This window comes from Pongo abelii, chromosome 9, assembly GCF_028885655.2.
Source record: "Pongo abelii isolate AG06213 chromosome 9, NHGRI_mPonAbe1-v2.0_pri, whole genome shotgun sequence".
In the NCBI taxonomy this organism is placed as follows: domain Eukaryota; kingdom Metazoa; phylum Chordata; class Mammalia; order Primates; family Hominidae; genus Pongo; species Pongo abelii.
In genome coordinates this window covers 9535874-9553268 of record NC_071994.2, presented here as the reverse complement: position 1 = coordinate 9553268, position 17395 = coordinate 9535874, and the positions used below count along the sequence as shown (strand labels likewise).

The 17395-nt window shown below is 46.0% G+C and overlaps 1 protein-coding gene, 1 non-coding gene and 1 pseudogene across 4 annotated transcripts in view; 2 read left to right on the top strand and 1 right to left on the bottom strand.

Annotated features, from left to right (window-relative positions):
- The first annotated feature begins 986 nt into the window (after nt 1–986).
- The window catches only part of SPDYC (speedy/RINGO cell cycle regulator family member C), a 41086-nt gene continuing 24677 nt past the window's right edge, over nt 987–17395 (top strand). Inside the window, exon 1 of one of the 3 annotated variants that reach the window (XM_063728086.1) lies at nt 987–1130. In XM_063728086.1, the coding sequence (XP_063584156.1) occupies nt 1057–1130 (74 nt within the window). In that variant the 5' untranslated portion in view covers nt 987–1056. Of the gene's footprint in view, nt 1131–14391; nt 14510–17395 lie in introns of those variants that run through there. The other 2 variants (XM_054525653.1, XM_054525652.1) reach the window with 2 other exon arrangements.
- Nucleotides 12202–13586, bottom strand: LOC112135405 (HIG1 domain family member 1A, mitochondrial-like; annotated as a pseudogene).
- LOC112135683 (U2 spliceosomal RNA) lies at nt 14093–14287 on the top strand. Its single transcript, XR_002916931.1, has one exon. It is a non-coding gene; the product is annotated as a U2 spliceosomal RNA (small nuclear RNA).

Sequence of the window (17395 nt, the reverse complement as noted above, 5' to 3'; positions counted from 1 at the left end):
GCCCTGGCCCGGAGACCTGCATGGGGCAAGAAAATAACTTATATGATGCTCGTGCTGTGCAAAATAGCCCGGTGCCTAGCACAGCCTCAATTAATAGGAGAAAGTGGGGGGGGGGGGGGGAAATCACATTTCGCCCTCGAAATCATCAGACAAAGAATAGCTTAACGCTACCCCATTTTACAAATAAGACTCGAAGGGGTTAAGTGATCACACTGACGCAAGGCCTGGAACCTGGGTCAGTCTTGCTTCAAATCTAGGGCTCTTTCCACGCTGCCTGCCAAGCCGCCTCCTCTAGGGAGGCGATGAGGAAAAGCTGCAGTGTTGGAGGAGGGGGAGCTGCACCACTGACCCTCCGGTGGACGAGATGGGGTGGGAGGCAACAGCAGAAATCTGCTCCAGGGGCGGGAACGCGCAGCCAGGGCTGAGAGCAGCCAAGGCACAGACGGTAGCAGACTGGGCAGGCGACAGCGCCGGTGACAGCTGTGTTAGGGTGGGCAGTTCAGACGTGCGCCCTGCGGGAGCGGGCGGGGAACGTCAGCCTGGAATCCTGGGGTCCCCCGATCCCTGGAGTAGTGTCAACTCAGGGCACCACAAGAACGGCCGACCGGCAGAGAGCAGCAGCGGGACGGGAGGAGCCGGGTCGCCCTCGCGGCCGCGCACCTGTGAGCACCAGGAGTTGCGGGCGTCGCAGGCAGGGCCCAGGCTTGAGCAGAGCGGCCGCACCGGCGTCTGAGGTCTCCGGCCAGCTGACAGGCCGAAAGCGGGCGGCGGGGCTGAGGGGCTCGCCGACTCCGGAGACCTCAAGGGGAAGGTTCGGGTCCTGACCCCAACCACAACTCGGGCCAGACTTCGCCCCACTCACCAGGAACCCAGCGCCGCGAGCCCGCTCAATCCGCGCGACTGCGGCTGCCGCTCCGGTTAACAACACTCCCCACCCCCTGCGAACCGGAACTTCGGGGGTCAGACACCTCACTTCCGGCGGCGCGGGGCGCGGCGTGGGTCGTACCAAGTGCGTCCTGCCCTGGCTCGCACTGCGCCCTACGTGGGTCCATAGCAATGGTGTCACCACCGTATCTGGGGCCGTATCTACGGGGAAGGGCTGGGCAAGAGGTCCGAGAAGTGGTCAGAAGGTAATAGGGCAAAGGGGGGAGTCGGAGGTTCCCCCTATTATTTATTAGTCACAGATGGTATGGCCCCTGCGCTGAGTGGCCTCCGCCGACTGGGGGACTCGGCCCCGCGAGCAGCTGGGAGGTGGAGCCGCATGCGGGCTGTACCACCTGGAGGGGGGAGTAGACCAGGGACAGACTGTACAAGCCTAAGAGGAATGAAATGTTTTCTTAAACATTTAGGGAGAGTCGCAACAGTTTGACAAATACGGTGCTCTCTGAGAGAACTGGATGCGGAAAACAAAAATTTGTCTTCTCCATGATCACCCCCCCGAGTTGTGTGGGAGTGAGTTGGGTCCCGTGGCTGCCACTGATTGGTTGCGATAAGTTACGCGGCCCAATAAGAAAAAGAAAGTACCTTTGCTGGCCTATAGAAAGGGGAGCAGGTGAGTGGTTGTTAGGGGCGGACAGCTGCGTTGCCTAGGCCCTGGTCCCGCTCCAGTTGGCCGAGAGTAGGGAAAGCTCAGTCCTTGGGCGGGTGATCCCTGGCTGGCCTCCGGGGACGTTTGCCGCGCCAGGACAGGGAGGGACAACCAGGTGTACCCGAGACTGGGAGATTAATTCCTGCTAATCTTGGGACGGAAGTGTTCTGTTTGTTCAAAGGAATTGACTTCTTCAGCGTCGCAGGCCTGCCCGCATCTCAGTGTCTGGTTTTGCTGTCCATGTGTTGTTCAGCTCCGAGCCATAAGCAAGACCCCCACTGGTCCTGGGCTGCACTGTATTTTAGTTCGTGTCTGGGTCGCAGCCAACTAAGCCTGCTGATTAACAAAATGGAGCTAATGCATCCACTTTGTGCCTTGCGTTTTCCTCCGTCATCTCATTTAATCATCAATCACTAAGGTTTATGAGCTAGGGAGTGCTACCCCCTCCCCCGAAACATGAGGCAATTGAAATTCAAAGGCTTATCAAAACCTGTCGTAGGATTGGCGCCAGGTCTGTCTGCCTCTAAATCTCTGTGCTGTTGGTCTCAGCCATCTTCCCTGCCACCTGTTGACCTGACAGTTTCAGCTTATAACCAGTCAGAGTTGGCTTCCCCGTAAGGCCACGTATAAATTTTTTTCCCCCTTTTCTTTTTATTTATTTATTAACTTTTGCGACAGGGTCTCGCTCTGTCGCCCAGGCTGGAGTGCATTGGCGCCATCAGGGCTCATTGCAGCCTCGACCTCCCGGGCTCAAGCGATCCTCCCACCTCAGCCCCACAAAGTGTTGGGATTACAGGCGTGAGCCACAACACCTTGCCTATCTGTAACTTTCTAGTGACTGCATCCAATGGTTGGCTTTCAGCCCTTGCTTGACTCAACTTCTCTCCCCTTCTTGAAAGTCTCCTCCCTAAGCTTCTGTGATCCACATGCCTCTGCTCCTCTTTTCTTTCTGGTTATGCATGTGTCCTCTTCTCCTTACCTGATGTCCTTCTCTTTACTTTTCCTGCATGATTTCCTCTGCTCCATTCCACCCCCTGACCCAGGTGCTGATGATTTACGTGTCTGGTCTCCAGCCGGTATCTATCCTGCTTTTAAAACAGTTCAGTGTCCCTAGACACTGTCTGCACCCCAGCTCCAGAAACGGGCATCATGCTTACTATCTGCCCCCACATCCAAACTGGTAATTAAGTCATTTATTCAGTTAGTCTACAAATATGGATCAAGTGTCTCCTGTTCTAGGGACTTAGGATGTCAGTGAACAAAGTAAAGATCTCTGCCTTTGTGGAGCTTATCCTAGTAGATGTGACAGCTAACCATAGACATAAGTGAAAAATCTAATATGCTGGAAGATGGTCAGTGCTATAGGAAAAAAGTAGAACAGAATAAAGGGGATCAGGATGTGGTGGGGTACTTGAATCTGGTTGCAGTATCAGCGAGGATAATCGGGTAAGCTTCCTTGACAAGGTGACATTTGAGCAAAGACTTAAAGGAAGTGAGGTTATGAGCCAAGTGGATGTCTCGGTAAAGAGTTACAGCTCAATAAAGGTGGAGACTTAAAGGAAGTGAGGTTATGAGCCAAGTACATGTCTCGGTAAAGAGATACAGCTCAATAAAGGTGGAGACTTAAAGGAAGTGAGGTTATGAGCCACGTGCATGTCTCGGTAAAGAGTTACAGCTCAATAAAGGTGGAGCGGTGCTGCTTTGTTGAAGGAGATGAGTGTGGCTATAGTGGAACTAGTGAAGGGTGCATAGGAAACAGGCCAGGGCAAGATTGCATTGACCATCACAGGGACCTTGGCTTTTCCTCTGAGTGACGTGAGAAGTCATTGGAGGGTGCTGAGCAGAGGTGTGACATGCTGTGACTTAGGTGTAATAAAGTCACTCCAGGCCGGGCGTGGTGGCTTACCCTGTAATCCCAGCACTTTGGGATGCCGAGGCGGTCGGGTCACGAGGTGAGGAGATCGAGACCATCGTGCCTAACACGGTGAAACCCCGTCTCTAATAAAAAATACAAAAATTGGCCGAGCATGGTGGTGGGTGCCTGTAGTCCCAGCTACTCGGGAGGCTGAGGCAGGAGAATGGCGTGAACCTGGGAGGTGGAGCTTGCAGTGAGCCGAGATCGTGCCACTGCACTCCAGCCTGGGCAACAGAGCGAGACTCAGTCTCAAAACTAAAAATAAAAAAATAAATGAAGTCACTCCAGCTCCTGTGTTGGAATAATCTGTAGTGGAGAGGAAGGCAAGCGTGGGGCAGGGAAACCAGTTAGGAGGCTGTTGCGGTGCAGTAGGCAAGAGAGGATGTCCTGTGGGTTCTACCTCCTGAGTGTCTCTAGAATTCATTCTTTCCTTGCCATTTTCACTGCCACTGTCCTAGTCCAGACCATCATCATCTCATGCCTGGGAAAATGCAACAGTCCCCTTTCCTGTGCTTTCCTCCTCATCCGTTATCCATACAATGGCCAGAGAGATCTCCTGACATCTGAGCTCACATCTTGCCTTCCCTCCCACACTCTGCCCTTCAGGCATAATGCCCAGTTTGTGGGGCCTCAGGTGTACCATCCCTACCATGCCCCAGGCAGGCCCATCACCTTTTGCATATGTCTTTCCTTCTCCCAGGAACGTCTTTCTCCTCAAATATCACAAAAAGCTTTGCCTACTTCCTCAGGCTGGGTGGAGTGCATGCCATCATGGCTGGCTAATTAAAAAAAATTTTTTTTTGTAGCTACAAGGTCTTGCTATCAGGCCCAGGCTGCTTTTGAACTCCTGGGCTCAAGCGATCCTCCCGACTTGGCCTCCCAAAGTATTAGAAGCAGTTGTACTTCTAAGTACTAACAATAAGCAATCAGAAATTGAAAATTTCAAAATACTACTTACATAGCTTCAGATAATCAAATGTTTGGCCAGGTGCAGTGGCTCACACCTGTAATCCCAGCACTTTGGGAGGCTGAGGCGGGCAGATCACTTGAGGTCAGGAGTTTGAGACCAGCCTGGCCAACATGGTGAAACCTGTCTCTACTAAAAATACAAAAACTAGCCAGGCGTGGCCTGGCGTGGTGGCTCATCCCTGTAATCTCAGCACTTTGGGAGGCTGAGGTGGGAGGATCACGAGGTCAAGAGATCGAGACCATCCTGGCTAACATGGTGAAACCCTGTCTCTACTAAAAATACAAAAAAAAATTAGCCGGGCATGGTGGCAGGCGCCTGTAGTCGCAGCTACTTGGGAGGCTGAGGCAGGAGAATGGCGTGAATCCAGGAGGCAGAGCTGGCAGTGGGCCGAGACCACGCCACTACACTCCAGCCTGGGTGACAGAGCGAGACTCCATCTCAAAACAAACAAACAAACAAACAAAAAACTAGCCAGGCATGGTGGCAGGCGCCTGTAATCCCAGCTACTCAGGAGGCTGAGGGAGGAGAATCACTTGAAACCGGAAGACAGAGGTTGCAGCGAGCTGAGATTGCGCCACTGCACTCCAGCCTAGGTGAAAGCATGAAACTCCATCTCAAAAAAAAAAAAGCAAATGTTTAGTAATAACATATAATCAAAGATGTGCAAGACCTGTACACTGAAAAGTATAAAACATTGCTGAAAGTAAAGATTCAATAAACGGAGAGATATACTATATCCATGGATCAGAGCACTCCATACTCCTATGATGTCAATTTCCCCCAAATTGATTTATAGGGTTAATGCCATTCCAATAAAAATCTCAGTAGGCATTTTTTAAAAATTGATGCTGATTCTAAAATATATGAAAATTCAAAAGACCTATAACATCTAAGACAACCTTGCAAAGTATAAACAAAGTTGGAGAACTTATACTACCTGATTTTAAGGCTTATTATAGGCTGGGCATGGTGGCTCATGCCTGTAATCCCAGCACTTTGGGAGGCTGATGTGGGCAGATCACCTGAGGTCAAGAGTTTGAGACCAGCCTGGCCAACATGGTAAAACCCTGTCTCTACTAAAAATACAAAAATTAGCTGGGCGTGTTGGTGCGCGCCTGTAATGCCAGCTACGCACCTCTAATCCCAGCTACTCAGGAGGGTGAGGCAGGAGAATCACTTGAACCTGGGGGCAGAGGTTGCAGTGAGTCAAGATCCCACCATTGCACTCCGGCCTGGGTGACAAAATGAGACTCTGTCTCAAAAAAAAAAAAAAAAAAAAAGACTACTATAAAGCTACAGTGATTAAGACAGTGTGTTTTTTGGTGTAAAGATAGACATGTAGGTTAGTGAAACAGAATACAGTCCAGAAATAGAATAACATTTATATTGATTTTCTTTTTTTTTTTTTGAGATGGAATCTCACTCTGTTGCCCAGGCTGGAGTGCAGTGGTGCCATCTCCACTCACTGCAAGCTCCGCCTCCCGGGTTCTCGCCATTCTCCTGCCTCAGCCTCCCGAGTAGCTGGGACTACAGGCGCCCACCACCACGCCTGGCTAATTTTTTGTATTTTTAGTAGAGACGGGGTTTCACCGTATTAGCCAGGATGATCTCGATCTCCTGACCTCGTGATCCACCTGCCTCGGCCTCCCAAAGTGCTGGGATTACAGGTGTGAGCTACTGCGCCCCACAATATATTGATTTTCAATATAGGTAACAAGGCAATTCAATGGTGAAAGATGATTTTTCTTTCTTTCTTTTTTTTTTTTTTTTTGAGACAGAGTCTTGCTCTGTCACCCAGGCTGGAGTGCAGTGGTGTGATTTTGGCTCACTGAAACCTCCACCTCCTGGGGTTCAAGCATTTCTCCTGCCTCAGCCTCCCAAGTAGCTGGGATTACAGGCGCGCGTCACCACACCTGGCTAATTTTTGTATTTTTAGTAGAAACGGGGTTTCACCATGTTTGTCAGGCTGGTCTCAAACTCCTGACCTCAGGTGATTCGCCTGCCTCAGTCTCCCGAAGTGCTGGGATTACAGGCATTGAGCCACCGTGCCCGGCCAAAAGATGATTTTTCAACAGAAGTGCTGAAATAATTGGCTATCCATATGAAAACAAAAAACCTCATTCCCTACCTTGCATCATATACAGCACTTAACTTGAAATGAACCGTAGGTCTAAATGTAAAACCTGAAACTATAATATCTCTAGAAGAAAATAAAAAAATCTTAGTAATGTTGGGTTAGGCAAAAATGTCTTAAATAGGATACAAATAGCATAAACTGTCAAAGAAACAAATTGATAAATTGGATTTAATCCTAACTAAACACTTTAGCTGTTCAAATGACAGTTAAAGGGAGAAGAATTGGGAGAAAATATTTGCCAAGTGTATATCTGACAAAGGACTCATATTGCGAATACATAAAATATTCTTATAACTTAATAATAAAAAAATGAAAAGCTAATACAAAATGGGCCAACCTTTTGAGCAGACATTTAATCAAAGATATTCAGATGAGAATAATCCCATAAAAATGTGCTCAACACCATCAATTATTAGATAAATTCATTGAAAGCAATGTCATACTATTACTACTAGAATAGTTCAATTAAAAAGATGTCATACAAAGTGGCGGTAATGATGTGGAACACCTAGAACTCTCTTAGATTGCTGGTGGGAATACAAAATGGTATAGCCATGTTGAAAAAAGGTTTGGTAATTTCTTACAAAGTTAAATATACATTTACCATATGACCCAGCAATTCTGTTCTTAAGTTACCCAAGATAAATGCAAATATATGTTCGTACAACTAGTGACAGAGAGCATCTCAAGTAGTTGCCAGGGAGAGAGGCTGGGGGAGAGGACAGATTGCTCTACGGCACAAGCAAACTTTTTGGATAGTGGAAGCATTCTCTATATCGTGATAGTGGTGGTAATTACTTGACTTATACATGTTTGTTAAAGCACACCAAATTGTGTAAGTGGCTAATCTTATTGTATGTTAAAACTGGCAAATCTTATTGTATTAACATACAATTATATCTCAGTTAAGTTGACATAAAAGTTGTTGAAAGCAAACTTACATTTTGACCTAGATTTTCCCCCTTCAGGAATCTATCTTGCTGAAGAGCTTGTACATGACCCCAAAGATTTTAAGTCCAAGGATGATTGCCACAGCATTGTTTGAAATAGTGAAACAAGACAATAGAACCACATATCCATTAGGGAGAGAATGGTTAGGTCTGTCTTTTAAATTTTTATCTGTTTGTTTGTTTATTGTATTTTTTGTAGAGAGACAGAGTCTTGCCATGTTGCCCAGGCTGGTCTCCAACTCCTGAGCTCAAGCAATCCTCTCAGCCTCGGCAGCATAGTGAGACCCCCCCTCCTACAAAAAATAAATTATCCAGGTGTGGTGGCAGGTGGCTGTAGTCTCAGCTACTCAAGAGGCTGTGGTGGGAGGATTGCTCAAGCCCAGGAGTTCGAGGCTGCAGTGAGCTATGATCCTAAGATCATGCCACTGCACTCCAGCCGGAGTGACAGAGACAGACCCTATCTCTAAAAGAAAGAAAAAAAAAAGAAAATGGTTAATAAGCACACAAAAAAATGTTAAACATCACTGGTCATTACGGAGATGTAAATCAAAACCACAGAGAGATGATTTCATACCCACTAAAATCATTGTGATAAAAAAAAGACCAGCAATAACAAGTATTGACAAGATGTGGAGAAATTGGCACCCTTATGTATTTCTGGTGGGAATGTAAAATAGTGTAAATGCTTTGGAAAACAGTTTGGCAGTTCTTCAGTAAATTAAACATAAAATTACCATATGACCCAGAAATTCTACTTCTAGGTATATGTTCAAGAGAACTGAAAACATCTGGTCATACAAACACTTGTACAAGAACATTCGTAGCAGCATTATTCATAATAGCCAAAAAGTACAAACAACCCAAATGTCCATGAATGGCTAAACAAAATTTAATGTGTCCACACAATGGAGTATGATTTAGCCATAAACAGGAATGAAGTACTGCTTCATGCTACAACATTGATGAACCTTGAAAACCCTGTGCTCAGTGAAAAAAGCATTCATATCACTGCACTTATGTTACATATCCAGAATAGACAAGTCCGTACGGACAGAAGTAGTTAGTGGTTGCCAAGGGCTGGTGGCCTGAGGAATGGGGCCTGACTGCTAATTGGTATGGGGTTTATTATTTGAGGAGTGATAAAAATGTTCTTGAGGAGATAGTGGCTATGCTTGCACAATTTTGTGAGTATACTAAAAACGACCGAATTGTACACTTTATTTATTTTGAGACACGGTCTCGCTCTGTTGCGAAAGCTGGAGTGCAGTGGCGCGATCATGGCTCACTGCAGCCTGGAACTCCTGGGCTCAAGTGATCCTGCCACCTCAGCCTCCCAAGTGGCTGACACTACAGGCACACGCCACCATGCCTGGCTAATTTTTTTTTATTTTTAGTAGAGACAGAGTCTCACTCTGTTGCCCAGGCTGGTCTTGAACTCCTGACCTCAAGTGATCCTTCCTCCTCAACCTCCCAAAATGCTGGGATTCAGATGTGAGCCACCACACCTGGCTGAATTGTACACTTTAAAATAATGAATTGTGGTATGTTAATTACATCAATAAAAAAGGTAAGGAAATAACAAAGACAAAATAGAAATTAAGAAAATAGAGGACAGGCGCAGTGGCTCACGCCTGTAATCCCAGCACTTTAGGAGCCTGAGGCAGGCGAATCATGAGGTCAGGAGTTTGAGAACAGCCTGGCCAACGTGGTGAAACCCTGTCTCTACTAAAAATACAAAAAATTAGCTGGGCGTGGTGGTGGGCACCTGTAATCCCAGCTACTTGGAAGGCTGAGGCAGGAGAATAACTTGAATCCGGGAGGCAGAGGTTGCAGTGACCTGAGATCGCGCCATTGTACTCCAGCCCGGGCAACAGTGCGAGACTCTGTCTAAAAAAAAAAAAAGAAAATAGATAAAGCTAAAATAGAATACACAAAGTTGAAAGCTGGCTCTTTGAATAAGCTAATAAGACACAAAAATCTCTAGAGAGACTGGTCAAGAAAATAAGGTTTGCACAAGCAAACAATATAATGAATGAAAACAGCAATAAACAGACACAGCAGAAATTTAAAAATAATGAGCATGCAGTAGGTGCAATTTTATGGCAATAAATTTGAAAATTTAGGAGAAATAGACAATTTCCTAGAAAATAAAAGATGCACTAAAACTGACCTAAGACACAACAGAAAACATGAATTGATAAGTATTTTTTAATTTTATTTTATTTTTGAGATGGAGTCTTGCTCTGCCGCCCAAGCTGGAGTGCAGTGGCGTGATCTTGGCTCACTGTAACCTCTGCCTCCTGGGTTCAAGCGATTCTCCTGCCTCAGCCTCCCAAGTAGCTGGGACTACAGGCGCCCGTCACCACGCCTGGCTAATTTTTTGTATTTTTAGTAGAGACAGGGTTTCACCATGTTGGCCAGGATGGTCACCACGTTGGCCAGGATGGTCTCCATCTCTTGACCTCGTGATCCACCCACCTCGGCCTCCCAAAGTGCTGGGATTACAGGTGTGAACCACCACACCTGGGCTTTTTTTTTGAGACAGTGTCTTGCTCTATCACCTAGGCTGCTGGAGTGCAGTGGCATGATCAGGGCTCACTGAAGCCTCAAACTCCTGGGTTCAAGTGATCTTCCCACCTCAGCCCTGCAGAGTAGCTGGGACTACAGGCATGCGCCACCGTGCCTGGCTAATTTTTGTATTTTTTGTAGATATGGGGTTTTGCCACGTTACCCTGGCTGGCCTCAGACTCCTTGGCTCACGCAGTCCACCTGCCTTGGCCTTCCAAAGTGTTGAGATTACAGTCATGAGCTGCTGTGTTTGGCTTAAAAGTTTTTCAACATTTTTGACAACAACATCTGGATTCTCACATTCTCCCTCCATGAAAGAGAAAATGAGGAACGATTCTCTCTGTTCCATGGTGGAACTCTCCAGGTACTCCCAGCCTGGAAGGCCAGACCCTCCAACTTTCCCTGAATGACCCCCCCCACCGAGAAGTGTGCATTGAATGTGGGACTGACCACACATGAGGTCAGTTTGTCTGTCTGTTGGTCTGTCTAGACTGCCTTTGGACTTCCCTTGCCTCTGATCTCATTCCTTCAATTAACAAACATTTACTGAGGGCCTACTGTGTTCAGGCCCCAGGCCAGGTTCTGAGGACATTGTGGAGAACAAAATACATTCCCTGACCTCATGGAGCTTTCAGTCTCATGGTAGAGAGATCCACAAGCTAATTGCAGGGTATTTGACTATCTGCTGAATGAATGCATTAGTGGAAGAATGAATGAGTAAAAGCTACATTGTCCAAATTCCTGTCCTGTCAGAATTGATGTTGACATTCTTTTTTTTTTTTTTTTTTTTGAGATGGTCACTTACTTTAACAACAGTACATATACCATGTTATCACCATGAAATGTAAATTCAGGTTAGACAAGAGAATTTCACAAATGTAATAACATTCTATAGTTTATAAAAGTTTGGGTATACTGTCTGGCCAAAACAGCTTGCTCGTAAGTCATTAATCAATTCCATTATAGATAATTTGATTAGTTTAATGTTTGTAATTCTTATGGAAAAAATAAGCAATGCACACATTTAAAAAGTGTTCATTGGGCTGGGCACGGTGGCTAATGCCTGTAATCCCAGCACTTTGAGAGGCTGAGGCCAGCAGATCACGAGGTCAAGATCGAGACCATCCTGGCCAACATGGCGAAACCCCATCTTTACTAAAAATATAAAAATCAGCCAGACATAGTGGTGTGCACCTGTAGTCCCAGCTACTCAGGAGGCTGAGACAGGAGAATTGCTTCAACCCGGGTGGTGGAGGTTGCAGTGAGCCGAGATCACACCACTGCACTCCAGCCTGGTGACAGAGCGTGACTTCGTCTCAAAAAAATAAAAAAATAAAAAGTGTTTATTTACCTTTGCATGAGTGCTTAAATACATATTTCTATCTCAAGATGACATTTAAAAATTATTCAGATATAACAGCAGCAAAAATATAATTCTGCAATTACAAAATAACTAAACTAGAATCCATAAGTTATTCTCATGTTTACAACTGTGATTCTTTAATAAATACCACTACTATGCAGCTATAATGTAAGCTTTCTAGTTTTGGTTTAAACACACACACATAGATACTGTCAGTTGTGGGAAGCTTTACAAGTTATATTCCATGCACTTTTTGGACAGAGTTCTGAAAGAGCCAGCTAGTCCACAAGACAGGCAGAAAAAAGTTAAATTAACTGGGGCAAATAGGACTCTTATATAACATCCAAAACATGTGAGATCCTGCAGCAAACTGGGAGTACTTCAGGGTTGGCCTGTTATCTCCTTTAGAACTTAAGTTCATCTTCACAATTGAAGAAGGTGGACATTTCAACACCATCTAGTGCATTTAGGTGACATGTTTCTTTTATGCTAACTTGATTTCCTTGAATGACCTAGTTAGTAAACTAGTCACTAGTAATTCAGTCACCGGGCAAATCAAGCCTGCAAGAAAGGAAGCCAATATTCAAAATGCTGTGTTACCATCTAAACCCACTCAAATAGTTTATTTTCCACAATAACACATAACTTCAATAATGAGATGTCTAACTATAGCAAGCTCCTCCAACAAGACCAAGACAGCACCTCTTCTTCTAAGGCTTAGGTTTTGCCCAGAATTCTCAATACATGGAATAGCCCATACCAACAGTCATTGCTCCTACAACAAAGCCTTGGACTGCCACACGCATGTGGATCAGATGAGGGGACATTTGCGTATTTCCCCTGCTCTTCAATTTGTATAATCCATATGTAACAAGTGCTGCAAAACCTGCTATTCCAACGGGTACCAATGGTGCCTCTTTAGCTTTACAAATAAGTTTGGATCCCTGAGCTTCATCATATGAAGAAAGGGAAACATCTGTGTCTGTTGATATAGTGACTGCTTGAAGAATCTCCCGGCTGGGTGCGGTGGCTCATGCCTGTAATCCCAGCACTTTGGGAGGCCGAAGCGGGCGGATCACGAGGTCAGGATATCGAGACCACCCTGGCCAACATGGTGAAACCCCGTCTCCACTAAAAATACAAAAATTAACTGGGCATGGTGGCGCGGGCCTGTAGTCCCAGCTACTTGGCAGGCTGAGGCAGGAGAATAGCTTGAACCCGGGAGGCGGAGGTTGCAGTGAGCCGAGATCGTGCCATTGCACTCCAGCCTGGGCAACAGAGTGAGACACCATCTCAAAAAAAAAAGAAAAGAAGAAAACCTCTCACACCTGATCTGATGTCAACATTCTTTTAGTTAACATTTAACATGTTTTTTTTGAGTGCCAAGTATGTGACAGATTTAGAGCAAGGGTTTTTACAGGGCATACAACATACCCTGTCCTTCCCTGCCCAAGTTTAGTACCATCTGAAAAACAGACACATATGATAGAGATAAAAATGTTACTTCTGTAACCAATAGAGTTGTTGAGAAAATGCCATTTGAAGACCCTGTACCGGTCCCAGAGTTGCACAGACTTACTCACTCTGCTCCCAAAGGTTTCTCCTTCTTTTGATGTAGGGTAGGTAAGCCCCCAAATTGGGGCTTAGCCTGGGAGGGTTCTTGGCTTTGTCCAGGAAATAATTCCAGGGTGAGCCAGTGCTGTTAGACAGACACTTTTAGTGAAGTGGCAGTGCACAGCATTAGCAGATGTACTGTTCCTTGCACACCAGGGCTACCCCGAGTAGCAGCTCAGAGGCAGTTCTGCAGTCATATTTATACCCACTTTTAATTATATGCAAATTAAGGAGCAGATTATGCAGAAATTTCTAAAAATAGGGTGGTAACTTCTGAGTCATTTGGTCATTAACACAGAAAGAGGCAGTAACTTCCAGGTGTTACCATGGCAATGGTAAACTGACATGGCATACTGGTGGGTGTGTCTTATGGAAAACTGCCTCCACCCCATCCCCGTTTTAGCAAGTCCTCAATTTGGTCTGGTGTCCCAGCTCCACCTCCAAAATCAAGACCTGCCTCCTACCTCACTTTGGGTCCCATACCTAGTTGCTTCTAACAACTTCACCAAGAAAAGTCTCTTCTCTACTTCTTGGGAGGGGTGAGTGAGAGAAAGTGGGACAAGGCCACTTTTCTGCAGTGTTAGATACTCCAGAAAAGGCCCACCATGCGCAAACAGATATAATGAGAAATAATCCTTAGTTTGTGTTAATCAAACCCAAACAGTCAGTTATCCAACCAATCAGTCAATTCCTTAATCCAAGCAGCATGAAACTTCACTCCTAGTTAGGTTTGTGGATTATAAATGCTCATAAATTCCTTATCCCTGGAAAGGTGGGGTTTACTTCTCCACTCCCTTAATTCTGGACTTGCTCTATGACTTGCTTTGAACCAGTAGAATATGGTAGAAATGATGCTGTGGGCAATTCTGGGCTTACCCTTTAAGACAGAACTGGCAGCTTCTGTTTTCTTCTCTTGGAATTCAGCCACCATGCTGTGAGGAAGCCCAAGCAGTCCTGTGGGGAGGCCCATGTAGAGGAGAATCAAAGCTCCATTCTCAGCCTTTTGGGTAAGATCAAATGTAGTATCTCTTCTTATCAGTTTAATATCTGATATGTCCTCTATTCGAGGACACAATCTATATTAAATAGATTTTTGGAACTAAGAGATGGAATAGGAGCTTGCCCCACCCACTCCACACATTTACCTACCATTGCAGTACCTCCAGGAACAGTGTACCCCTAAGGGGAGATAAAGTTTAAAAATAAAAAAAAAGGGAATAAAAAGCTCTAGCCCTACCATCCAATTGGCTGGGGGAATTTAAATAAATAAATAAATAAATAAATAGCTCTAGCCAGCATCAACTTGCCAGCCATTGGAGTGCACCATCTTGAAGGATCCTCCAGCTCCATCCTTGGAACACAAGAAGAGCTGTCTCAACCAGGCCTTGCCCAAATTGCATAATGGTAAGAAAATAAATAATTGTTATTGTCATAAGCCTCTAGTTTGAGAGTGGCTTGTTTCACAGCCCTAATGTAATTTGACTCCCTGTTCTCGGCCCCAGACCCAGGGCCTGCTACAGAATAAGAACTCAGGGAGTGTTGAAGAAGTGAGTCAACAAATGATTGGGCTGAGCGTGGTGGCTCACGCCTGTAATCCCAGCACTTTGGGAGGCCGAGGCAGGTGGATCACCTGAGTGAGGTCAGGAGTTCAAGACCAGCCTGCCCAACAGGATGAAACCCCATCTCTACTAGAAATATAAAAATTAGCCAGGTATGGTGATGCGCACCTGTAATCCCAGTTACTCAGGAGGCTGAGGCAGAAGAATCGCTTGAACCCAGGAAGTCGAGGTTGCAGTGAGCCAAGATAGCGCCACTGCACTCCAGCCTGGCGGCCAGAGTTAGACTCTGTCTCAAAAAAAAAAAAAAAAAAAAAAAAAGATTGGATTGGCTAAGTGGATGATGGATGATTGAATGGTTGGATAATTGAATTGTGTTAAGCCTGACAGGTCTAGAGTGATGAGCTCTGGCAGAATCAGGGACTCAGAGTCCAGCAGCTTCAAGGAGGATGAGAAGCCATCTCTGCTGGAATTGTTATAAATAGTTTCCTGGGAAGGGTCCCTGGCAGATCTACTTGGAGTGGCATGTCACAGGCAGTGCATACTCAGCTGCTCAAGTGAGACACTAACTGCAAGCCCAGAATTTGGAAAGCTCCACAGTGCAGTGGGCCCAGCCTCACTATCCTTGCTGGAACCACACCAGCAGAAGGAGTGCCCGAGGGCTGCTACCTGTCTCCCTCGACTGCACTTGGTTCCAAATTTAAGTCTCACGTGATTGAAACTGTGGAAGGAGGCTGGGCACGGTGGCTGTCACCTATAATCCCTGCACTTTGGGAGGCCAAGGGGGCGGATCACCTGAAGTCGGGAGTTCAAGACCAGCCTGACCAACATGAAGAAACTCCATCTTTACTAAAAATAAAAAATTAGCCAGGCATGGTGGCACATGCCTGTAATCCCAGCTACTTGGGAGGCTGAGGCAGGAGAATCGCTTGAACCCAGGAGGTGGAGATTGTGGTGAGCCGAGATCACACCACTGCACTCCAGCCTGGGCAATAAGAGTGACACTCAGTCTGAAAAAAAACTAGAAGGAATATCTGGAATTCATGTTTTTTTTGTTTTTTTATTTTTTTTATTTTTTTTTTATTTTACCGTTCCAGCCTCTGTGGTCCAGGCAGCCAGCTGGGAGAAGGCTGAGACAGATGCTCAGTGACAAGTGTGAGCTTGCTAATCTGACAAGGGCCTTTCTAAGGGGGCATTTGGATTTCTGCATGATCTGCTTCCAGCCTGCCTCCTAACCCCACCAAATCCTCATCATGCACTTTGTTATTTATTTATTTATTTATTTATTTATTTATTTATTTATTTTTGAGATGGAGTCTCACTCTTGTCGACCAGGCTAGAGTGCAATGGCATGATCTCGACTCACTACAACTTCCACCTCCCAGGTTTAAGCAATTCTCCTGCCTCAGCCTCCTGAGTAGTTGGGATTACAGGCACCTGCCACCATGCCCAGTTTATTTTTGTATTTTTAGTAGAGATGGGATTTCATATGTTGGCCAGGCTGGTCTCGAACTCCTGACCTCAGGTGATCCACCCACCTCGGCCTCCCAAAGTGCTGGGACTACAGGCGTGAGCCACCTTGCCTGGCCCTCATCATGCACTTTGTATTGTGGTCAAACTTAACTTGTCTCATTCCCCAAACTCTGCTTGCCTCTTCAGCCTAGCTATCTTCACTTTTGCTCAAACCTATATAAAGTAGCATGCTTTTCCCTTTCTTCTTGTCTGGAAAATTCTTAGTGCACACCCTTAGACATTTCCAGCATCAGCCATGAACCTGAGTGAGTCTCTCCCCACCACATGGTGCCTACAGCATTTGTCCCTGTGTGAACACAGCCCCTGTGACCCTGCATTGTAATCACTTCTGTCTGTGACATCCTTCAGGGCAGGGCTGAGAATAATAAAAATAACTACCACTTACACACTGCGATAGTTTGAATAATTCACACACCCTTATGTTGGGCAGTTACAGTTTTAACCTTTATGTCAATCCTGAGTCAGGTACTGTTATCATATCGGTTTCATAGATGAAGAAACTGAGGCTCAGAGAGATTAAGTAACTTGCCTGAGGTTTGCCCAACTAATAGGGAAAGACAAAGTCAAGATTTAAGCCCAGGTCAGGTGCAGTGCTTCACGCCTGTAATCCCAGCACTTTGAGAGGGCAAGGGGGTGGATCACCTGAGGTCAGGAGTTCGAGACCAGCCTGGGCAACATGGTGAAATCCCATCTCTACTAAAAATACAAAAATTAGCCGGGCTTTGGGGGTGGGTGCCTGTAGTCCCAGCTACTCAGAAGGCTGAGGCACGAGAATTGCTTGAACCCGGGAGGCGGAGGTTGCAGTGAGCCAAGATTGCGCTACTGCACTCCAGCCTGGGTGACAGAGTGAGATTCCTTCTCAAAAAAAAAAAAAAAAAAAAAAAAAACTTAAGCCCAGACAGGGTGGCCTCATGGCCCTTCTCTCAACCCCCATGCTTTGTGACATGTGCATTTTCTCATCCCCATGGCAACTAGCCATTTTATTAATGAGAAAACAGATATTCTTGAGGTTACAGAAAGGAAGAAAAATAAGAAAAGAAAACAGATGTTCGGAGAGGCTAAGAAAGTCAGCCAGAGTCACCCTGCTGGTGTGTGGCCGGGCGGTACTCTGTCTACTTCCCTGACACTGTGCTGCACCTCCAGTGAGGGCCTGTGGTGACTTCTTCCTCCTATTGAAGCAGTGTCTCCGGGCTGAGTCATT